The sequence below is a fragment of the Nycticebus coucang genome, chromosome 5, assembly GCF_027406575.1.
Source record: "Nycticebus coucang isolate mNycCou1 chromosome 5, mNycCou1.pri, whole genome shotgun sequence".
In the NCBI taxonomy this organism is placed as follows: Eukaryota; Metazoa; Chordata; class Mammalia; order Primates; family Lorisidae; genus Nycticebus; species Nycticebus coucang.
Genome location: NC_069784.1, coordinates 2,214,094 through 2,238,862, shown reverse-complemented (window position 1 = coordinate 2,238,862; position 24,769 = coordinate 2,214,094). Strand labels below are relative to the sequence as shown.

Here is a 24,769-nt window from a genome sequence, read left to right as displayed (position 1 = left end):
ACAGCTACCTCAGACTCCTGGGTTCAAGTGATCCTCCTGCCTCAGCCTCCCAAGTAGCTGGGACTACAGGCACCTGCCACAGCATCCTGCCAATTTTTCTATTTTCAGTAGAAAATAGATGGGGTCTCACTCTTGTTCAGGCAGGTCTCAAACTTCTGACCTCAAGCAATCCACCCTCCATGGTCTCCCAGAGTGCTGGGATTACAGGCCTGAGCCACCAGGCCTGGCCCCAGTCTGATTTCTTCATCTAATACCATTTGTAACACTCAAGTCACCTTTGACTTCTGCAGTTGCCATGGGTGCTCAATGTGACTTGTGATCATCTTTAGTTACTGGTAATATATTGAGTATTATAATTTTAATACAGTTTTCTCCTTTCTCAAAATGTGTGCACATTTTTTGGGCACCCACTGTACATATAAACTTTTTTGCTACTAGCAGAGCAAGGCAACCTGATTAAGTGACCAAGGAATCTCTCTAAGGCTGATGGTCCCTGGGGGTCTGCGGGGAGGGGCTCCCAGCTGGCAGGTGCGGCAACCACTTCTGTTCAGCGCAGGTTTTAAGCTCCAGGGTGCTGTGCATGCTGTCCCTTCCCTCACACCAGCAGTGAGATCTCTGTGAACACCAGGAGAGGATAAGAAGGACGTGTCACAGGGCTTTAGACACAGGTGCAGGATCAAGTCCCACCTCTGCCCTTGATAAGGTGTCAGAGTTGGAGCCAGTGACTTAACCTCTCTGTACTTCTGTTTACTCCTCCATACAACAGGAATTCCGACGTTTTGTTATCATGAGTAATTGAGATCAGAAAGCAAGGAGCAGAAGGCTTCACACGTCACAGAGGACTCATTAAACAACAATCATCATTACTTAAAAAATATTTATGATGTGCAACCTTGACACATTTTAAAGAATACAAATGAAACTTTTAAAATTGCTACATGTCAACTAATGATATTTATTTTATGTAGCTTGCATCTAAAGTCAAATTATGCCATTAAATTTAGATGTTTATACTCTTTCTGAAATAAGAAGGAATATAAACACATTGACAGACAACTTGTCATAAGGTATGTTAGCCTCACACTACATAAAAATTCAAATGTGACAACAAGAAAATGGCAGCTTTGTGTAAATGGTAAGCAGGGCATCTTTGAATATTTTCCAGTTAGAGAAAACCACATGACATGTTCTTAACTGGTTTGTGGCTAACTCTTTTACCCTGCATGTTGAGACCACAAGTCAAAAATGAAAATGTATTCTCAAACTGACATTAACCAGGTAATTTAATTCTGCTTTTAAGCTCTACCCCATATTAGCACTTAGACCACAAAGCACTATTTTAGTTGAAGAATCCAATAATGACTGACTACACCTTGAGACTATTTTTACAAAGAACTTATGACATTGTGATGTAAGAAATGCATATTTGGTTTCAGCCTGGTTCCTGGCACCTATAGCTCCTAACACCGTGGGAATCTCCAAAGCACTAATGAGATGTCCCCAGGGCCCCTGGATAGCCCCGGGGTGGGGGCTGGCTGCCAGGGGAGCTATGTGATGAGAGAGTGGGAACTTTCAGCTCTCAACCCCTCCCCCCGTTCCTTCTCCATCTCCAAGGAAGAGAGAGGAGATGAAGGTTGAGTAGATCACCAGTGGCCAATGATGTAACCAGCCTATGAATGAAGCCTCCATAGGAACCCAACAGGCCTGGTACAGGGAGCTTCCAGGCAACATGGGGACAGCTGTGGGATGGAGAGCCACACGCCATCCCCATGCTCCTCTTCCATCTGGTTCACCTGTATCCCCTGTGATATATCATGATAGCTTCATAATAAATGGGTAAGCATAAGTAAAGTCTTTCCCTGAGTTCTGTGAGCCACTCAGCAAATTAACTGAACATAATTTGCAGGTTGTGGGAGCTCCGATTTTTAACCCATTGGTCGGGAGTGCAGGTCATGACCTGGGGCTTGGGACTGGCATCCGAAGGAGGGGACAGTCTTACGAGAATGAGGTGGCGTCCAAAGTGAATTAAATTAGAGGACAACCAGCTAGCATCTGCTGGAGAATTCGCTGGTGTGTGGGGAAAACCTCTCCACACCTGGCACCGGAACTACTGTGTTGAGAGCAAACTCTTCCATTTTTTGGTAGATCTCTTACGGAACTGTACATGGCAAAGTTTTTGAATTTCTTAGGTTTTCTTTTTTTCCTGGGCTAATGTGGAGCAGATTGTTTGTGGAAGGGAGTCAGCATAATTTATATTTTTCTGATGCTCCCTGAGCATCTACTCCTAGTTGTAACTAATAGATTTTCAATAAACTGCTGATTTATAGTAAATGGTGTCTTTCATTCATTGAACCATTTCCAGCCATGGTTGTTTAACACTGTTCCAAGCACATCTAAAGATGGGGATCCAGTGGACAAAACAGATAAAGCCCCAACTCTTGTGGAGACACATTATGGTGGAAACTAATATATATGTATAGTATGTGCTGTGTAACAAATATTCAGAGGAAAAACAAGCAAGAGTAAAAAGGTTACGAAGTTCTGAGAATAGGGGATTTTTTTCTTTCTTTTTTTTTGTTACCATCTGTAGAGTGCTGTAGTGTCACAGTTCACAGCAATCTCAAACTCTTGAGTTCAAGAGATCCTCCCACCTCAGCCTTCAGAGTAGCTGGGGCTTCAGGCACCCACCACCATGCCTGCCTATGTTTTTTAGAGACAGAGTTTCCCTCTTGCTCAGGTTGGTCTCGAACTCCTGAGCTCAAGGGATCCAACTGCTTTGGCCTCCCAGAGTGCTAGGATTACAAGTGTAAGCCACCACACTAGGCTTTTTTTTTTTTCTTTAGGAAGCTGGAGGAGGACCCTCTGAAAAGGGGACTTTAGAGCAGTAAGGGAACAAGCCTGTGGCTGTTGGGAGGAAGCACATTCAGGTAAAGTGCCAAGGCCCCAAGGCAGGACCTCACTGGGCCTGATGAAAGAGCAGCCAGGAGGCCTGAGGGTTCGTTAGGTGGGGGGAGGCCGGAAAGAGAGTAGAGATGAAATCAAGAGTGTGAAGGAGGAACTCTAGAGGACTTGTCAGTCACTGTGGGGTCATTAAAGGCCTCTGGCTTCAATCTCGGAGTGAAAGGGGAGGTTCTGACAGAGGGGTGATAGATATAAAAGGATCAGTCTGAGTACCTGGAAATGAGGCCTCTGGGGGGCCAGGGTGGAGGGAGGGGCCTGGTAGGGAGGTCTTGTCCTAGCCCAGGTGACAGATGATGTGGCTTAAACCAGAACTTCCAAATAGGTGAGGTCAAATTTTCAAAGACAGATCTCAAAGGTTTTGCCAATTAGTGGGTGGAAGGGCGTGAATGAGAGGAAGCTGGATGTGAGTAATGCAAAGGACAGAGTTGCCATTTACCGTCGGGAATTGTGAGTCTGGGGAGAGGAAGTAAGAGTTTGCTCTTGAAAATGTTTACCTGGAGACAGCGCTAGGAAACGGGCAGAGGATGTTAGACAGGGGGCTGCATGCAGCTTAGGTGTTTGAACTGCGGATTCACACAAAATGGAGAGTTTTACACCATAAATTTGGATGAGATCCTATAGATAAATGAGTATAGACAGAGATAGTAGCAGGTCCTTGGTGTGAAAGTTGCAGATACAGGGGTTAAATCACGTTTTAGGACCCAGACAAAATAGGGTGGGGAAGGCCCAAAGGAGGGAGGCTCATGCTCACAAGTCTGAGATGAGACCTGTTTGGGGGGACTCTCTAAAAATCTTTCACACACCTTCTGCTTTGAGAAGACTTATCACTAAGTCAAATTACATCCCTAAAAACCCTAAAGACTCACCCCAAAACCTGTTAGAACTGACAAATGAATTCCGTAATGTTACAGGATACGAAATCAGCATAAAAAAATCAGTAGCATTTATATATGGTGACAGCAAAGAATATGAAAAAGAAAACAGAAAAGCAATCCCAATTACATTAGCTACAAAAATATAAAACACCTAGGAATCGATATAACCAAAGAAGGGAAAGGTCTATACAAGGAAAGCTATAAAACTGATGAAAGAAATAAAAGAAGACACACCAAAAAATAGGAAGATATTCCACACTCATGAATTGGAAGAATTAATATTGTTAAAAATCACTATCCAAAGTAATTAAGAGATTCAATGGAATCCCTATCAAAATACCAATGACATTCATCACAGAAATAGAAAAAAAAAATCCTCAAAATTTCCCAGAACCACAAAAGAGTACAAATAGCCAAAGGAATCCTGAGCAAAAAGAACTGAGCTGGTGGCAACACACGGCCTGGCTTTAAAATTTACCACAAAGCTACAGTAACCCAAACTGCATGGTGCTGACATAAAAGCAGACACACAGACCAGTGGCCCAGAACAGAGAACCCAGAAACATTTACAACAAGGCACTAAGAACACACAACGAGCAAAGGACAGTCTTTTCAACAAATGGAAAAAAAACTAGATAACTATCCACAGAAGAAGGACCCCTGTCTCTCATGACAGATAAAAGTCAAATCAAAACGGACCAACCAAAGACCTGAAAACACTAGAGAAATGCTCCAGGACACAGGTCCAGGCAGAGATTTTTTTGTGTAAGACCTCAAAAGCATAGATGCCTAAAGCAAAAATAGGCATTTGGGATCACATTCAGTCAAAAAGCTTCTGTGCTCTAAACGAAACAACTCAACAAAGTGGGAGACAAGGCACTGGCACCCTTCAGGAGCAGGGATTCAGAGACCAGCCTGGAAAAATGGGGAAAAATTAGCCAGGCAGGGTACACAGTGGCACAGCCCTGTAGTCTCAGGTACTCGGGAGGCTGAGGCAGGAGGACCACTTGAGCCCAGGAGTTTGAGGTTGCTGTGAGCAATGATCGTGCCTGGCAAGCCTGGGCGACAGAGCAAGACCCTGTCTCTAAAGAGAGAGAGAGAAGGGGATGACGCAGAAGAAAGAGAGGAATAATTGTTGGTGCCATGTTGTCCAGGAATCAGAGGTTAAGATCTGGCACCCACGATGTGGAGAGGAGACCACTGAGCACAGGCAGCTTGTCCACAGCAGCAGAAGTCAAAAGCAAGTGTGTGGTCCCCAAGGTCAGTGAGTGAGCACGTGGGGAAGGTTGTGAGGTTGTGGTATTTCTCACCACTCCCAGCTCCTCAGTGGAGAGTGGGGAGGGGATGATATTGGGGACCAGAAATGAAAGAAAACATAATGAAATCAGTTCCCAGCTGAGTGGAAAGGTGGCTTGGCTACTAAAATCTACCCTGCTTCCCCGAAAATAAGACATCCTCCGAAAATAAGACCTACTTACAGGAAAGATAAGACGTCCCCTGAAAATAGACCTAGCGCATCTTTGGGAGCACACCTTAAAATAAGACACTGTCTTATTTTTGGGGAAACAGGGTACTTTAGTAGACTGCACAGCTGAGGTCAGTGGTCACGCGTATAAAGCACTATCAGCCAATAAGTGCTTGATCGCTCCCAGCCACGACGAGCTCTTTGGGCTCGCATTCACTCAGGAAATGGATTTAAAATGTCAGCTGCTTTCTGGGTCCTAGGGGAATCACCAAAACCTAACACCACAGCCTTAAAACAGGCATTCGGAATCACATCTAAGAATGCTTTCTGGTTATCGGAAATACGCAGGTGGAGAACACGTGGCCAAAAGAGGCCACTTTATGGCCTGGCAGGATGGGCACTGACTTGGAGGGGCCCGGAAGGACATTTAATCTAAGAACATTTGCCCCACTGTTCTTCCACAGTGCTTGAAAATTCCAGCATCAGTGTCATCCTAAAATGTACATGAGCTTGTCATGCACAGAGATGGTGTCTATTTTTAAAAACTCTCTAGCATGTAGTGTGATGCCAGGAAGATAGGAAAAGCACTTGCTGCGTTGACTTGAACAGAATGCAGAGGCGCGGTTCAGTCATTTTAATCAAACAAGCACTTGTGGAACAAAAGGCAGGGTGCCAGAACCTACCCGAGTTTTCCACATAGAGATCAAATGATATTTACGTGAAGCCGCCAAGGATAATAAGATAAGAGCAGGTAGACACTTACTAGTACAGATTCATCTCTATTTTTCTTTCCTTCTTTCTTTCTCTTTTTTTTTTTTTTCTGAGACAGAGTCTCACTATGCTGCCCTCGGCAGAGGGCCGTGGCACCACAACTCACAACAACCTCCAACTCTTGGGCTCCAGTGATCCTCCTGCCTCAGCCTCCTGAGTACCTGGGACCGCAAGTGCCCACCATGATGCCCAGCTAGTTTTTCTATGTGTAGAGATGGGGTGTCGCTCTGGCTCAGGCTGGTCTTGAACTCCTGGGCTCAGGCAATGTACCCACCTCAGCCTCCCAGAGTGCTAGGATTACAGGGGGAGCACCATGCCCAGCCCAATCTTTTTTTTTTTCCTATGACCACCTACTCATGCCTAGCAAAGCACAGGAGGTAGAAGAGAACAGGTAAATAGTGCAGCCGTCTGGTGGGGCCACCTCGAAAGAGCTAGAGAGAAAGCAAGCTCTGGATGTAACTAGCTCCTCACAATCCAACCCACCGCTGGGAGGCCCCAGTGGTCCTGCTGCACCTGTACAGGCCCAGTGCCCGTCTGCTCCGGGGAACACGTGTGTGCGTGGGGGCAGAGGTGTCTCTGTACACGTGATTTTACTGGAAAACAGAACCACAAGAGTTGGGAGTGAAACTTCGAGAACGCTGATCTCTACCCATCTGCCAAAGTGAAAAATACCCTAATTATAATCCAGGATTGAGGGGCCCTTCTTTCAACCCGATACTACCTCAACCACGATATTCATTATAAGTCAACTTTTTCCTTAAGGGATAGATCATCTTGGTAGTTCAAGAAATTGACTTTCTCTTCTCTGTTTTTTTTCCAACATGTGTTGTTTTGAATTAATTACAGGATGAATAGGTGTTTGTTTCCTGTCCTGATCTGTCTGTGCTTTGAATTTGCAGAAGAAGAACATTCATTTTTTCATGCTAATCTTTTGAATCCTTTATGTCCTCCTTAAAGTATGATAAAATCTTACTAATCTGGCCTCTGTCAGTTCAGAACCTGGTAAGGTTTGTCAGAGTCTGGCTGTAGTTTACTGTTGGGATTTAGGAAAAACAATGAAAAATAATTTTTAAAATATGTCTGACTTTGTATTATTATTATTTAACTAGACTGTGAACGGGGAACCCAGGAAATGTCTATTTCTAGTTATCAACTACAATACTTACTCAATGAAGCCTTACTACGAGCCAGGCCTGTCCAAGGGACAATTGATTCAGCAATGAATAAAATAAAAATTCTTGCTCACACTGAGCTTGCTTGCGTTCCAGCTTGAATGAATGACCGAATTTACCATTGCTCCATACACAGCTAGAAACCTCCTCTTTCTCATTGGGCTATAGTCAACATCTCTTTCTAGACTTATCCAAAATTAATGTATTACCTAAAAATCATGTGAATAAATCATTTATAATATATTATAAATGATAATTTTTAGGCTTTTTTTTTTTTTTTGCAGTTTTTGGCCAGGGCCAGGTTTGAACCTTGCCACCTCTGGCATATGGGCCAGTGCCCTACTCCTTTGAGCCACAGGCGCCACCCCGTTTTTTAGGCTTTACATCAATCTTTCCCTCACCCCAATTAGTCAGGTTTGATGTAAGAACAAATCAAACTAGCCTGGGGAGTTCACCTTGAGTGAATACCCTGGGCGATGGTCTGCACAAGGGTGTTCACCCCAAGTTCACATGTTGAAACCTAAACCCCAGTGCAATAGTATTAAGAGGCGGGGACTGTGGAAGGCGGTTAAGTCATGAGGATTCACCCTCGTGAATCAGTTTAACGCCTGTGAAAATGTCTGAACGGAGCTTCTCGCCCCTTCGGCCACGTGGGGTACTCAGACATCAGGGTCTGGCAAGAGCAGAGCCCCCCAGACACCTTGATCACGGACCTCCCAGTACCCAGAACTACAAGCAATACATTCTGTTTTTTATAAATTACCCCATCTACAGTATTTTGTTATGGCAGCTTAAATGCACTGAGACATTCATTTTATTCTTTTTTCTCTATGGGCAATGAAAGATAATTTTTTTTTCTTGTTTTTGGCCCAGGCTGGGTTTGAACTCACCACCTCCGGCATATTATCTTTTTTGTAGCAGCAGGTAAAAGAACAGCATTGCTAACAGAAATATATAAACTAACACACAAAAAAGGAAGTAAAGGAGACAGAACCGTACTTTTGAAGAAAAATCACAGTACAATTGCCCGGTTGTTTGATCAATCACCTGTGGCTTAACTCATTTTTAGATTAAACACCTGTGTCTGTAAGAGTTTTGTTTCACAGCACTTGAAGAATGCTGAACTCCAGAAAGGCGGCCCCACCCTCCAATCCACCCGAGCTTGTTCCAAGGGCCTGATAAAGCAGAGAGGGGGAGAGTGCACAGCGCAGCGCCCTGCGGTGACACTTCCTGGGGACCCCCCTTCAGGTGCACCACGTGGGCACCTGGAGTCCACGTGGGGACCTACCTCTTCACGTGCACCACGTACTTGGTGTCCATGTAGGTCAGCGTCCCGGAGTCCCAGCTGCACGTCATGCTGCCTGAGTTTTCATAGATGACACAGGTGACCTCATCAGGGCTGTCGGGTGGATCTGCAGCAAAACGCACCACTCATGAGCTGCCCCAGAGACGTGAATCTCGTCATGCATGGCGGGTAAGACGTCACTGTTGTTTGGGAAAGCACACCAGCCGGCATCGAGCCTCCCCCTCTCTGCCCGCTCGCCTTGCAACCCACACCCCTACCATGCGGCTCTGCTCCTTCACCTCCTGCTCTTCCCTTCACTCCTTTGGGTACACCAACACGGCCAAGCTCCTCTCTTCCCAAACAGTTTTTAAAACACACCTAATGGCAGATCCTGTCAGCTACCACTGTAACTTCTCTTTTTCTTTTTTTTTTTTTTTTTATTTGGCCGGGGCTGGGTTTGAACCCGCCACCTCCGGCATATGGGACCGGCGCCCTACCCGCTGAGCCACAGGCGCCGCCCAACTTCTCTTTTTCTTAATAGCTAAGGCCATCGTTCTTCCTCTCCCCTTTCCTCTTGAACCCCAGACAGCCAGGATTCACCTCCACGATTCTGCCAGAATGCCTGCTGCTAACGGCAGGATGACTTTGCACTAGACTAGTCCCACACTCCTGTCTGGTGTCCCCGAGCTTGACCTCTGCAGCACGGGGACTTTGCTCGCTCCCTTCTTGAAACCCATTTCTTCTCAGGTTTCTCCTCCTCTGACAGGCCTTCTCCTTTGGCACTTACCCCACTGCTGGTTTTAAGGTTTGGTGTTCATCCCTTTAGGGGAATAGCCACCAGCTGTAAGAAGGAAGGAGTCTGACACACACAGCAACACGCGTGATGCATGAAGACATCGGACCGAGTGGAGGAAGCCAGACCCTCAGGGACAGGTGCCGAGTGACTCGACCCTCAGGGACAGGTGCCGAGTGACTCGACCCTCAGGGACAGGTGCCGAGTGACTCGACCCTTAGGGATAGGTGCTGAGTGACTCGGCCCACAAGGACAGAGGCTGAGTGACTCGACCCACAGGGACAGGTGCTGAGTGACTCGACCCCCAAGGACAGAAGCTGAGTGACTCGATCCACAGGGACAGGTGCTGAGTGACTCGACCCCCAAGGACAGGTGCTGAGTGACTCGACCCGCAGGGACAGGTGCCGAGTGACTTGACCCACAAGGACAGGTGCTGAGTGACTCAACCAGCAAGGACAGAGGCTGAGTGACTGGACCTGCAGGGACAGAGGCTCAGTGACTCGACCCGCAGGGACAGGTGCCGAGTGACTCGACCCGCAGGGACAGAGGCTGAGTGACTCGCTGTGCGGGTTTCTAGAAGGGCAGTTTTCAGGGGCCCAGAGACTGGAGTGGGAGTCACTGTTAATGGGTAGGGAGTTGTCAACAAGAGGGTTCTGGAGGTGGACGGTGGTGGGTACTGATGCCCCTGAACTGTGCGCTCAAACCTGATAAAAATGATACCTTACGCATGTTTTACCTCCGCCACAACACTTTTTTTAAGCTTAGTATTCAAAGAATCTTTCAAGGTTCTCCACCCCTGCTGGCCCCCACTGCAGCCCCACCTCACGCCCGCCCAGCTCTTTCTCTGGTGGTCATACTTTTCCTCTGTTAGCATCTGTCTGCTTTGAGACCTGACTCCCTCACCCTAGCCTCATTCCCACCCTCCCCCTGCCCAGGGCTGTTACACCCAGGAGCTATGAGCTCTGCACAGACATGTGCCCTGGACCCAGGCTGACTCAGCAGAGAATTTCCCGCTGGCAATAAGCACATGACCCAAGATGAGCCCATCAGAACTCCAGCACTGCTCCCTGCCCCAGCAGGTGCGCTCCTCCCCTGAAATGCCACCCCCCTCCCCCAGGGGCGGGAGTGAGCTTCGAATTGCTGGTGACCAACTTGCTGTCACAATGAAACTGTCTTTTTAGCAGTCCTTAGTCTATTTAAGAATGAATGAAGCCAACACAGGGGAAAACAAAACCCAGCAGACAGGAAAAGATGAAAGAGTCATAACCAGGCTGAGTCCCTGCGGCCTCTGAAGCCTACAAAACCCAGAGACAGGCACCGCCTGGCACTGCACAGCCTGGCACTTGGGATTTTCAGTTATATCATCTAATAACCAATAACTAAGATCAAGATTTTTTTAAAGTGGAAATATTGAGTGTTCATCATATATCCACTTTTCAGCCTGTATCTAAATGTGAAATACTGCCTGGGATACTTTTTTTGCATGTCAGGCAGGTAATGCGCTCACATCAGGACAGGATTTGAGGACACCCCGTCTTCACTATCAGCAGAAGTCAAAGAAAGTCCAAATTCAAGTCTAAGATGAAATTTAAAATTTTAAACAGTAAAGCTCACAAAAGTGGGGAAGCAAGAATCCAAAGTACCCAATTCTAATATGAAGGCAGAAGGTGACCTGATTCAAGGTGGGGGGCAGGGGACTGAGGGAGCAGGAAGAGGAGGGAGAGAGGGGGAGGATGGGTGACACAATTATAAGAGGGACGTCACCTAACAAATGCAATCAGTGTACCCTAAGTCTTTGTACCCTCAATGAATCCCAAACAAACAAACAAACAAATTTGAACAAACGATTACGTTGAAACATGACTATCTGCGTATGGTTGATTTTAACATCTTAATAAAGATACCTTGTAGTGGTTTATCTCGTGATTGCTGTGGCCCTGTTAGAACAAATGTTCCATAATATGTGTGCATTTAATCCCAGAATCCAGGAAGTGTTTAGGATTGTGGCTAAAGTGGAAATCATGGTAATATAATTTACCTTTCACAAATTATACATAAAAGCACAGAAACTTCTAAGTATATTTGGCTATTTTTTCAGGGAAAGCAATGACTCATTTATCTTCTGTCTTTTATGATTTATCTCCAGTCTAAAAAAAAAGCACATATAATCATTTTGTTGAAAACAATGATGGTAAGTTGACATTGTAAAGTTCACCGGACACATATCCTGTCATCAGAGAGGTCCAGTGAAAGCGGTATGATTTCTAGAGTGCCACAAATACTTCAAAAGCCTTTTTTTTTTTTTTTTGACCTACTTACATAGGAGGTTTTCTATGCTAAGAATGCAGAGCCCAAGAAGACATTCAGCTTTAACTGAGGGGTTTGAGTAAACTCTTACCTGTAGTTACATTTTCATACTCATAGCCAGAGGCCTACGTAAGGAGTTTCAACTCACAAGTTACATAAATGGAAAGACTGATGTTGCCTCTAAGCAGCCACGAGCAGAGAAGTATTCTATAGAAGTATTTCTATTAGGTTGTCCTAGAGTGGGAGCCAAGTTTATTCTCTTAGTTAAACTTCACCTCGTGTTGGGTTTGCCTCAGCCACCATGGCAGGGCACTTGGGAGTGAGGCATTAGGAAGCCTCACCCTGGGAAGGTGGCATTAGGTTAAATGGGTGGGAGGCCATTGTTGTGGACGGAGCCCTGTGGTGGGCTTCCACAGTCCAACCCCAAATGAAGCCATTCCCGCTAAGCGTCATGTAATTAGAATGAAACTGTAAGGAAGCAGGTAAAACCCAAACAGACAAGTTCTTCTGAAAAGAGAAGATTCCCAGCAAGCAATCGGAAAGGGCCCCCGTCAGACTGAGATTGCATAACAAGGAAATCCCCTCTGCTTTAACTTTTACAGAGAACACTGGAGTAACTTGATGGGAAGCCATCCTACTATTATTGCTGTTCTGTTTCTTGGTCCCCACTGTGCACAATTCTGTCATGCCCAGTGGTGGGCCTGTCTAGTTTATAGAAGGAGATACTGTCCCATTCTTGAGTCACAAAGAAAGCTAATTAGACCTAAAAACTAATGTCGCTGAAATTTTACCTTTCAACAGAAGTAATACCTATTTTACTTCCTTTTTCCCTCTGGCTCACACTATTAACTAATCTTTTCACATAACTGTGGAAGCTGCTCATGTGCCCTCAGAGTGCCCTGCCACTGCCACTCCCCAAGGATGAATAGTAAAGTGTTTAAACATCGAGGGCTGGTTACATTTCCTGAGGATGTGGACAAGCTAAGGAGATTTCACACATCAGATAAGATGTCTGCCTGAGGTTTAATTTCCACAATTTAGGGCAAGTTTCACATGTATAAGGCATTAATTTAAGGAAACTTTATATTTTGACACCCAAACTTACCTACTTTCCTTGCTGAACTCATTTCTACCATTTTCTATGGTTCTTTTCCCTTTTGAAAAGTATCCAAGATCAGCTGCCCAGAGTTAAGTAGGGTGATGGCCTCATTACAGCGCAAGGAAACCCCCACCCACCCCACCCCCCACTTCTCAGGCAGCCGCCGCGGGAGGGCCAGGTGGTGACATGGGTCTGGCTCCAGCTAAGGTCTGGAGGTGAGAAAGAGGCAGGGACTCAGATTTGATTCTCAAGAGTATGAATGACAGTGAGGGAGGAAAAATAAATCTTTTCCTCCCTGGTGGTCCTGAGAATGCAGCAAAATAGCTGCCTACTCAGCCTCCAAAGGTAAGAAAGACCTTTAAGAGACACGTTAAACAGGAACATCCTTGAAAGAGACTATGCAACAAATAACATCACTCTGGGTTCTTGAGAAATATAATCATTAGCTTTTTAGGACTTTGTTTGCCTGCTAGCTAAAAATTGAAGGAGGGAGACGGGTGGGGTCTTGGTGTGTGCCACAGCTTCTGGGGGCAAGACATGATTGCAAGAGGGACTTTACCTAACAATTGCAATCAGTGTAACCTGGCTTATTGTACCCTCCATGAATCCCCAACAATAAAAAAAAAAAAAAAAATTTCCCATGACCTAACATCTATAACTGTAACCAAGTGCTTTAAGACTCATGACCTGCTGGGTTCCCACCCACTAATAAAATTCCTTCCTCTATACTTTTGGTACAAGAGTCTGTTTCAATGCACCAGTCCTGCAACAAAGGGAAAATGGAAAAGACCCAAATCCCCTTAATTTCCCCCCAAATGGGCTTAGGTACCATGGAGAATGAGTCTCTGGGTTAAAACAGTGTTGAGTTTATTGACTGATCCTTTGACAGTAGAACTAAGAGTTAAGTACATCGTCAGCTCCCATTACTGTAGCACATTAAGCACCTTCAGAATACTATGCATAGAAATTGAATCTAGTATATATTCTAAGATTAACTTAACTATTTTCTTTATTAATTATAGTAACAAACATAGTGACTCACAATTGGAAAAGTGGGATTAGGAACACAGCAATGTATCAGAATCTCCCCATGTTTTATCAGAAGGACACATTTTTAAGGACATAGGCATTTGATGTTGTGATTTAAACGTTATCTTATGCTTTCAAATAAGCCATTGAAATTTAAGGCTTAATGAAGCCTGGACAACAAGCCTCATTTTACAAGGAATTGCATTTTGCAAGGAATTGAGGCTTAGATGGGTTAGGGAACCTGCCCAAGGTCATTAACCCAGAAGCATGTCGAGAATACAAAGCTAGTTTTACAACTCTCCCTAAAAGCTGGCCCCCAAATTTTTCAATGTGATCTGCTTCAAGGTTGATGACATTAGTTTGGAAAACAAAAAGCATAAGTGACAATGTGATGAAAAGAGAGTAACACTTAAAATCTGAGGATGCTGCCCTCTCTTATTTCCTTAGTGGTGAGCCAAGTCAGCAGTGAAAAACTGTTTTGTGAATGCATTGACAACTTTTTAAAATTCACCTGAACAATTCATTTCTCTGTCTTCTTTTGAAGTATCAAAAGATCTAGGAATACGGGGCCCCCATGAATGCTGGATCTGAGCAGGGGCTGCCCCCAAAGTTCACCTGTGAGCTTTCTTCTCTGCCCAGGTCCCACCAGCCTCTCTAATTCACCAAGTTCACCAGCCTGGCCCCAGAGACAGTTGAGTTGGCATCTCCCATATCATATCAATCTAAGAAGTGAATGATAGCAATTTTACTCTACTTTTATCCTTGATCTTAGCCAAAAGTCCAAGAAGTGATAATTTTACTCCATTTTTAGACAAGACTGGTACTCATCAGTTAATGGTTAAACTGGCTTCTATCTACATTTGAATGGGCCCCAACACTTACATCCGGAAGAAATGTCTTCTCCACATATCAGCGTCTCTCCAAAACGCCCAGGACACTCAGCAGTGCAGTGCACAGAGGCGTGGGGCTCCAGAAAGTTTGTATACCAAAGTCGAGCTGTTGTTTTGTTAATCTTGGTGATCTGAAGTCTTTCTCTAATGCCATTTTTATAAAAATAAATTCTCCTTGGTTGGCAGTTCTTAATTGTTGCTTGGCAGTATATAGAGATATCTGTGCCCATCTTAAAAATTGTGGCCGGTTCTACCCAGATGTGGCCAGAGCAGTTAATACTTGTAATTCCTGGAAATAAATGGATATAATAATAAATTCTATGTAGAACATGGAAACAAGAGATTCAGAACAATATCCTATCACATTTAAAAGTTATTATTTCCAATTAATTAAATGATTTCCACTGGAAAAAAGGTTTTAGGACCAAGCATATATTTTCACTGATTAGTTTATTAGAGCATGACACAGGACTGGAGTCAGCCTCAAAGCTTCTCTAACTGTCTAAAGTGCAAATACAGGCTGGTTGTGGTGGCTCACACCTGTAATCCCAGCACTCTGGGAGGTTGAAGTGGGAGGGTTGCTTGAGCTCAGGAGTTCAAGACTAGCCTGAGCCAGAGTGAAACCCCTATCTCTACCAAAAAAAAAAAATTAAAAAAAACAGCTGAGCATCATGGTGGGTGCCCCCAGTTACTCAGGAGGCTTCATCAAGAAGAAGATTTGAGCCCAGGAGTTTGCGGTTGCAGTGAGCTATGATGACACCATTGTACTTTACCCGGGGCAACAAGGGATATTCTGTCTCAGAAAAAAAAGAAAAAGAGAGAGAGAAAACAAATATAATTAGCTCTCCAACTTTAAATGGGAGAATTGAGGAATTATGAAGCTGCATCACTTTTTAAGGTAAGATTAGAAATGATGCTGCCTTGAAAAATCTGAACCCCGGTCTACAGCTCTCTCCAGCTGGTCAACCCACCTTTTGTTCATTTTTAGGTAAAAGCTACTTTTATCAGGAAATTATGAATATAATAAATAAAACCGTTTTTATCGCTTGTCAATGATAAAAATTTAGTGCTAGATAATTATGCTGTAAAAGTCATCATTAATGTAATAATACAAGAAATGTAAACACTATTGTTTTAAAAAAAACCAAAGCAACATATTTAATGCACACTTGAATGTTAGAAAGAAGTGAATAGATGGATGATATTAATAATGATAATCTCTGTGTTAAAGTAATTTTTCATTTTTAAATTATATATTTCTGTGTTTTAATAATTATATAATTGTGGGCAGCATCTGTGGCTCAGTGGGTAGTGCGCCGGCCCCATATACTGAGGGCGGTGGGTTTGAACCCAGCCCCGGTCAAACTGCAACAAAATAATAGCTGGGTGTTCTGGTGGTTGCCTGTAGTCCCAGCTACTCGGGAGGCAGAGGCAAGAGAATCGCCTAAGCCCAGGAGTTGAAGGTTGCTGTGAGCTGTGATGCCACAGCACTGTATGGAGGGTGATAAAGTGAGACTCTGACTCTTAAAAAAAAAGTACAAAAAAATTATATAATGAATGTATTACTTTTATAATCAACATTTAAAAATAATTTTTATAAACTCAAACTATAATGCCATATAAAATTAATTAAATAAAATTTACATCAAGGAGAACACGTGAAATATAATTATTAAAACACAGAAATATATAATTTAAAAATGAAAAATTACTTTAACACAGAGATTATCATTATCTGTTAAATTTGTTATAGGCTTTTTCTAAAAATACCTTGTATTAAAATATCTTTAAAGCTTATCGAAGTGGTGATGATTTTTTTTTTTTTTTTTTTTTTGTGAGACAGAGTCTCACTCTGGGCCCTGGGTAGAGTGCCCTGCCATCATATCTCACATCAACCTCAAACTCCTGGACTCAAGCAATCCTCCTGCCTCAGCCTCCCGAGTAGCTGGGATTTCAGGTACCCACCATAATGTCTGGCTAGTTTTTTTTTCTATTGTTAGTAGAGACAAATTCTTGTTCTTCCTCAGGGTGATCTTGAACCCCTGAGCTCACAACCTCAAACTCTTAGGCTCAAGCAATCCTCCTGCCTCAGCCTCCCGAGTAGCTGGGATTACAGGTGCTGGCCACAATGCCTGGCTAGTTTTGGAGACGGGGTCTTGCTCTAGCTCATGCTGGTTTTGAACTCCTGAGCTCAAGCAATCCACCTGCCTCAGTCTCCCAGAATGCTAAAATTACAGGCATGAGCCACTGCACCCGGCCACAAAACCAAAGGTGAGTATTAGATTTTAGAAAGTCTTTATCTTTGGAACAAAGATACAAGCTTAAAGAATTTATTTTCTGTATAATATAAATGTAATAAAATATTTCCATTCATATAATGGACATTTATATGTAAATTGCACTCTGGGAGGCAGAGGCCAGAGGATCACTTGAGGTTAGGAGTTTGAGACCTCTGACCTCAGAACAAGAGGGATACCCCGTGTCTACTAAAAATAGAAAGAAAGAGAAAAAAAAAACAGCCAGGCCTGGTGTAGTGGCAGCTACCAGGGAGGCGGAGGCAGGAGGATTGCTTGAGCCCAGGAGCTGAAGCTTGGGGTTGAGCTATGACGATGCCCCTGCATTCTCGCTGGGGCAATGAACAAGACTCCATCTCAAAAAAAAAAAAAAAGAAAGAAAGAAAAAGTCACCAACGTCAGAAAATTTCAAGTTTGGACAAATGTTCTGGTTTTCAAAAATGGAAGGAGGAAGAACCCCAGAAATTCTGGACTACTGAGCTTTCCAACATTCAGGAGTGAATTAGTAAGTCAGTGGTTTTTCAATATATAGAAAAAAAAAATCAGTGATCAATAGAAGTCAACATAGATTATATAAGAATAAGTCATACAAAAATGTAAATTTCCTTTTTTCCTGGGGCTTTAGATTGGTTAGCACTGTTAACCATAGTCTATTTTTTACTTTTGTGTTGAAAAAGAATAACAACACTCTAGTAGACAACTTGGAAAAATATACTATGGATGATATTAAAAATATTATCACAGATTGAACAACAAAATATAAAAAATTTCTAACGGACACTGGGAAGGTCTCTAATACCAAGTCACAAGCACTTGTCTTATTTCCCTATGCTTATCATTTCAGTGTATGAACAGAAATCTCATTTACCATTTTGCATATTTCAAGAAGCTGGGAAAGATAGCTTGTGTCTATTTCCCCTAGTCCATCTTGGACAGCTGTTGACCTGAGTCAGGAAGTATCTAACAGCCCCTTGCTAGAGGAGTCCGGTTCCGATGAGGGGCCACATCTGGATCTCAGCGTCACCGTGTTCCAACCTATAGAGACTGCTTTTGCTTTTGTCAGTATTCTGAGTAAGCTGGTCTGCAAAACTTCCTTCCAGAAACCTGCCTTGGTGTTGTCTCCCAGTAACTGAGTGTCTGACGAGGACACTATTGTCCCCACCAAAAACTCCCAAATGCCACTGCTACCCTACCTGAACTTCCAACCATCCCCTTCCCGGATTCCTCAGAATCACCTGTGCCTGCCTCTGAGGACTCCTGCACAGGCCCAGATGTTTGCAAGAGTTGTGAAATTAGAATAGTAAGGGCGCAAAGTCGCTGTGAGGGCCTGGCACATACTAACCATTAAGAAATTAAATGCCAGTATTTGATGGATTCTCTTATAACAGTTACATGAGATACACAAAAATCAAGAAATGTGAAATCTGGGCAGATGGAAACAGATGAGGCCCTCCCAGCAACACTGATAAGCAGAGCAAGTTGAAGCTGGCACAGGCGAATCAGAAAGGACGCTGCTCTCTGTGTCACTTGGAAGTGAAATAGTGGACCATGACACAGCCTGTCTCAAAACTTCCACAGTAACTACGCATAATGGTTTAAAGACAGAACACGGCAGCTCAAAGTAATGAGCTCCATTGTGGGAGCAGTTATACCTAAAAGGGCTGTCCAGCAGGGATGTTTAAAAAAAGAATCCTGTATTTGGAGAGAGATTTGACCATTTTTATTTCATTCTATAGAGCTTTTCTGTATATATCATTTTTTCCAATCTCATAGTTTTTGTATTCTTTAAAGATCCTAGCATAATGCCTTAAAAATAATAATCACTCAACATTCTATTTGTTGAATAAAAGGTAGAAATAGACATGTGAAATACGACACCTGCGTGACACCAGGTGAGGAGCACATGAAGGGCAACTACGGTGTCCCACTGCAGAGTGGCCCGAGCCATGCCTGGGGGCAGGAGGACAGCCTTTGCTTCCCTCTAGAAAAGAATATAAAAAGTATTTAAGTCGCAATACTTTGATAAAATAATAAAAAGCATTACCTTTTCCATCTAACAGCTACTGTTTTTGATAGGAAGGAGACGAACAGGGCAAAGGAATGTCACTGGTGTTTTGAGCTGAAGGAATAAAGCAATGGATTAAATGTTGTACTCTTCAAAAGTCACTATGAGGCTGGGCACAGAGGCTCCAGACAGCCTTCTGGGAGGCCGAGTCAGGAGAAGGCCTTGAGCTCAGGAGTTTGAGACCAACCTGAGTGAGAATGAGACCCCTATTTCTACTAAAAATTGAAAAACTGGCCAGGTGTTGTGGCAGGCATCCGTTGTTCTACCTGCTTGGGAGGCTGAGGCAGGAGGATTACCTGAGCCCAGGAGTTTGAGGTTGCTATGAGCTAGGCTGATGCCACAGCACTCTAGCCTGGGGAAACAGAGTGAGATTCTGTCTCAAAAAAAAATCACTATGAATTATTAGGATATTTTGCCCTATTAAAGTATAATTCCTCCTAATTCAGTCTCTCTCATCAGAAACCTCCTCTTTCTAAGCTAACTTCTGATGATGACTTCTTCTCCTGGACAGAGTTGTGTACATATCACATTCTAGGGCTATCGGTTCTTGATGAGCAAGACTCAGAAAAGCCAAATATTTCAGAACTCCTAGAGAAAATAGATTCAAAATGAAGAAAAGTGCCAGAAGAGCAAGGCATATGCCCTATTACCAGGTAAGCTTACAGAAAGCCTTTCATCTGCAGAGAGCACGAGAGAAACATGTCACAGAAATTCCAAACAATGCTGTTAATAGTTTACAACTGGAGTTACAGCATTCAATTAATCAATTAATTACATTATTGAGTTACTCAGAAATCCACACTAATCAGCTATTTTTATCTGTTTAATAAAACCCGTGCTTTTCATATAAAAATCTACAGCAGAACACAGCTCATGGTTTATCACATGGCATAAAATACCTAATAACATTTTGAAAACTGAGGGTCCCATGACTCAGGAATGTAGAGCCTTTGAGTAGATCTTCTCTTGATAAGAGGCAACACAAGCCCTAAAATGTTCCTAGTTAGAAGGTAATTACTCACCTATAGAATACATGCAGTAATTATTATTTAATGTGATGCCAAACAGTAATACAGATTCAGATTCTATCAGTAACTACAGTGTAAAATACCATGAGAATTCGCAGGAGAAAACAAGTTGGCCCATGCATTGCCGAAAGGAAATACGGGCGCCTCTAAGTACATGGACACCGACAGTCCTCTCTTTACCTTTCCACCCGTCCGGAGCACATCCTACCCCGCGCAGCCAGGCCGCACCCTCTGGATGGGTCCTGTCTTTCTCCCCACTGCCGCATGTGGTGATCACTTCAGAGGTTCAGCTCTAAGGCAGATGGAAACGTCAGCAGAGCCCTGACCTACATTTCTCATTCTTGAAGAGAAACTCAGACTGTCCAATTCGAAATGACTGGCTCTTATGTATAGTTGGGAAAACCCAGGTAACTGAAACTGAGCTGCTTTGTCAGTGTTTTTTTCTTGGCTTGCTTTAAAATTATTAGTTTTATCTAAGAAGTAGAACGTATATACATCCTTGATTTGTCAAAATGCTTGACACCAAAAATTATGATACTTAGTTTTCATTTACAACCATTGTTGATATTAATTATCTATCTTTTAAAATTGTTTTCAGCTTTATGGAGATATAATTAGCAAATAAAGTTATATGATTTCCTGGTGTACAATGTGATGAGACTTGGTGTTTATGTATTTTGCAAAATAATTATTGCAGGTTAGTTAATACATCCCTCACCTCACTTGGGTACCCTTTGTTTTGTAGTGAGAACATTTAAGCAAATTTCACGTGTACTATACAAATCACTGGTGTTACCTCTGGTCACTGTGCTGTGTTTGAGATCTCATGTGATAACGGCAAGTTTGCCCTCTTGGACCAACATCTTCCTTTCCCACTCCTCCACTCCTGGTAACCACCATCCCATTTTTTATTTCTGTGAGTAAAACTATTTTAGATTTCACAAGATTATGCGATATTTGTCTTTCTCTTTCTAATTCATTTCACTTAGTGTACTGACCTCAAGTTTCACTTACATTGTCCCAAATGGCAAAACTGCCTTGTTTTTATGGGGTGAATAATATTCCATTATCTTATATGGAATAAAAATGTCCATTGATAGACACTTTGCTTCCATGCTTTGGCTATGGTGGTTGATGCTGCAATGCACATGGGGGTGCGGATATTATCTACATGGTGCAGATTTCATTTGGCTTCTGTGTCCAGAGAAGGAAGTGCTGGGCCCTATGTGAAGTGAGAGGTTCTGGAACTCACCAGATGGCCAAAGTGAGCACTTCAAGGTGACTAGTGATGTTCAGCAATGAGGTATGTAGACCTTTGTCTAAGATAATCTTGTGAATACATACAGCCAAATCAGTAGGAGGATTCCCAAAGGATTTAGAAGGGGAATTGGAGAGAATATCAGTCATTTTAGAATTAATGATGATTTGTTCATTTTTAATTTTTCTTTCTTTTTTTTTTTTGTAGAGACAGAGTCTCACTTTATTATCCTCCGTAGAGTGCTGTGGTGTCACAGCTCACAGCAACCTCCAACTCCTGGGCTTAAGCGATTCTCTTGCCTCAGCCTCCTGAGTAGCTGGGACTACAGGCACCTGCCATAACGCCCGGCTATTTTTTGGTTGCAGTTTGGCCAGGGCCGGGTTTGAACTTGCCACCCTCAGTGTATGGGGCCAGCACCCTACCTACTGAGCCACAGGTGCTGACCCATATTTAATTTTTCATTTAGTTCAAAGATATTATTAACTCTTAATTAAACTTAATTCATAGGGCTTTTAAATTATTATCATAAATAGCATAGGAAGAAATGTGAGTATAACACAAGAAGTGAATACAGAAGGATGGGTGTTATTAGGATTTATAATCATTTGGGGGCAGCATTTGAGTTAGGAAAACAACTGTTCTCTTACTAAAAAAAAAGACCTTCCAGTTTCTATAGGGCATGTCAATGCAAAAGAGACAAATCTGGCCTTTGTAGTAGCAAAAAGCAAGGAAATACTCAAAGTAAGAAAATGTCTTGAGTTCCACTGACTTGGAATAGTAATTTCGTGCATCCGTAAAATGTGTTGAGTTGGGCAGGAGTTGAGGGAGAAGCGAAGTGTTGAAGAGTCTGAAAATCCACCTCCCACGTGCAAAGGACATATTTTGGGGAAGTTGTTTTGCAGCTATTATCATGAGATATTTGGTGTCATTTCACGTCATTATTATTTTAGTTTGGTTTGGTTTAGTTTCTAGCTTTAGTTTCAGTCATCTCAACTTTGGTGCACTGCCACCAAGTGGTGGGAAGGCCTATAAAAAGGTAAGAGACCATATTCTCCCAGCTTTTACCCTTAAAACTGCTTGTCACTGGGCTGGGCATGGTGGCTCGCATCTGTAATCTGGAGATAGGAGGGTCCCCTGAGCTCAGGAGCTCAAGACCAGCTTGAGCAAGATGGAGACCCTGTCTTTACCAAAAATAAAACATTATCCAGGTGTCCTGGCAGGCACCTGTAGTCCCAGCTACTCAGGAGACTGAGGCAGGAGGATGAGGATCACTTAAACTCAGGAGTTTGAGCTAGACTGCGGCCATGGCATTCTTTTTTTGTTGTTGTTGCAGTTTGGCTGGGGCTGGGTTTGAACCCACCGCCCTCGGCATATGGGGCCGGCGCCCAAGGCCATGGCATTCTAGCCTAGGTGACAGAGCAAGACGCTGTCTCAAAAAAATAAATAAAACAAAAAAACCTACTGGCCTTCTGAAACTGCATTTTATATTTGGATGCTATAAACCAAGTATAGCGGTTGTGTAGTAAAGAATTTATGGAAGAGAAGCTCTTGCCCAAAAAGAAAGTCTGGCCTTTTCCCTGGGCTCCTGGAATGGAAGCTTGGGGTGAGTGCTGCGAATGTTATGCCTGGGAGGAAGGTCTTTGTTTGCCTGTGGGATGGAGCCCTGCTAAAAACTCTGCACACGGAGCTCAGGTGAGCGTCCCTGGTCCCCAGCACCCCCGTGTGTTACCTCACACCCTGGGAGGGTGGCCGGGCCTAACTCCACAGGAAGAGGACAAAAAGCTCTGTGGTCCACACGGTTGGACTCGGCATGGGCTCCGTGAGCTTCTTCCCTTGGCTGATTTTAATCTGCTCTTTTTCCTGTGGTTAACTATAATCCTTAATATAAGAAATAGCTCCCAGTGAGTTCTGTGCATCTTTCTAGCCAACTATGGAATCCGAGAGTTTTACTTCAGGTTCTGAGAACCTTCTGAACTCAGGGCTGGATGTAAGAGCCGTCTCAGCAATGTGCCCATGGGCTTTGTTGTTGTCCTACACTCCTTGAAGCAGGAAAAAGTCTGCAGATTTTACCTCCTTTGCTTTTTTATAGAATTTAGTTAACATTTTAAGTAATCTGTATACTTTTAAATAAAACATTCATTAGACTCTTTTACCCAGTGTTTACCTATAATAGGTTCATGGATTCATTCAATAAATATCCAAATTGAATTTAACAGAAAGCAATTAAAGTACCTAGGAAAGAATCAATTTAACTTGTTTCTTGTATACATGTTACCAAACATTTTTATTAAAAAGAAAATTCTCTGTGTTATATTAATAGTATACTTACTAACTATATGATGTTGGAAAAATCATATAATTTCCGAGTTTGGTTCTGATCATTTTTAAAATTAAAGATAATACCTTTTTCAAAGATACTAATTAAGGATTAATGAAAATGAAGGAAAAAAATAAATATTTAAAATATTTTGGCTAAGTGCCCATAGCTCAGTGGTTAGGGTGCTGGCCACGTACATCAAGGCAGGCAGGTTCAAACCTGGCCAGGGCCTGCTAATCAATGACAACTATAACAAAAAAAATAGGTGGGCCTGTGTCTGGCACCTGCAGTCCCAGCTTCTTGGGAGGCTGAGGCAAGAGAGTCGCTTATGCCCAAGAGTTTGAGGTTGCTGTGAGCTATAATGCCAAGGCACTTTACCAAGGAAGACATAGTAAGACAGCCTCAAAAAAAAAAAAAAGTTTAGCCTTATATGTGGCATGAAGTTTATACTCCATAAATATTAGCTGAGATAATAATATTCTAAGAATTTCATATAAAATCTATGCCTTATAAATTTTATTGACTAAAGATTTATGAGTGGATAACATTTAATGCAGTCCTCCTTTATTTAAGAAGCTAATTTTGCTCCTGTGTAAATTCATGAGCTGAAGGCATTGCATGGGTCTTAACCACCGTTTTCTAGACTCAGCTCTCTATTCCATACAAATCATTCATCTTGAATGTATATGGTCGTAAAACTATGATAGAAGCAAACTGTCGTGTTCTTTTTATTTGCATTTCTTAAATTTTAAATAGGTAAACTAAGTTGATTCCACTGTTTTCATGCATTAATTATGAATAGCAATTTCTGGGCAAATTGTGATTCTACATAGCTAAAGACACTTTTTCCCCCCTAAAATTTTAGCCATGCCCACTAACATGGTCTTGTAATGATTAATGCTGTTTTCTAAAGCTCTTTTTCTCTATTTTGATGCATCAAGAAGGTATATTCATGAAATTCTTACCAACATGACCCTTGACTAAAAATTTAACCAAAGTTGTAGAAATTCCCCACCACTCTACTAATACGAGCTGTTCTCCAGCTGGTCGTTTTTAGGTTATGATTCTGGGGCGTGTGAACGCTCCGTGTGTGTCCACATCTCCTGCACGGCTTCTACTGTAACACAAGGCTGTCTTGCTACCCACAGGCGCTTTCCTAG

The 24,769-nt window shown here is 42.9% G+C and overlaps 1 protein-coding gene across 1 annotated transcript in view; it reads right to left on the bottom strand.

Annotated features, from left to right (window-relative positions):
* The window catches only part of IL23R (interleukin 23 receptor), a 59,559-nt gene extending 39,285 nt beyond the window's left edge, over nucleotides 1-20,274 (bottom strand). Inside the window, exons 1-4 of the mRNA XM_053592604.1 lie at nucleotides 20,215-20,274; nucleotides 18,820-18,922; nucleotides 14,640-14,936; nucleotides 8,533-8,656 (exon numbers count right to left, since the gene is read on the bottom strand). Of these exons, the coding sequence (XP_053448579.1) occupies nucleotides 8,533-8,656; nucleotides 14,640-14,936; nucleotides 18,820-18,889 (491 nt within the window). The 5' untranslated portion in view covers nucleotides 18,890-18,922; nucleotides 20,215-20,274. The remainder of the gene's footprint in view (nucleotides 1-8,532; nucleotides 8,657-14,639; nucleotides 14,937-18,819; nucleotides 18,923-20,214) is intronic.
* Nucleotides 20,275-24,769: the final 4,495 nt, after the last annotated feature.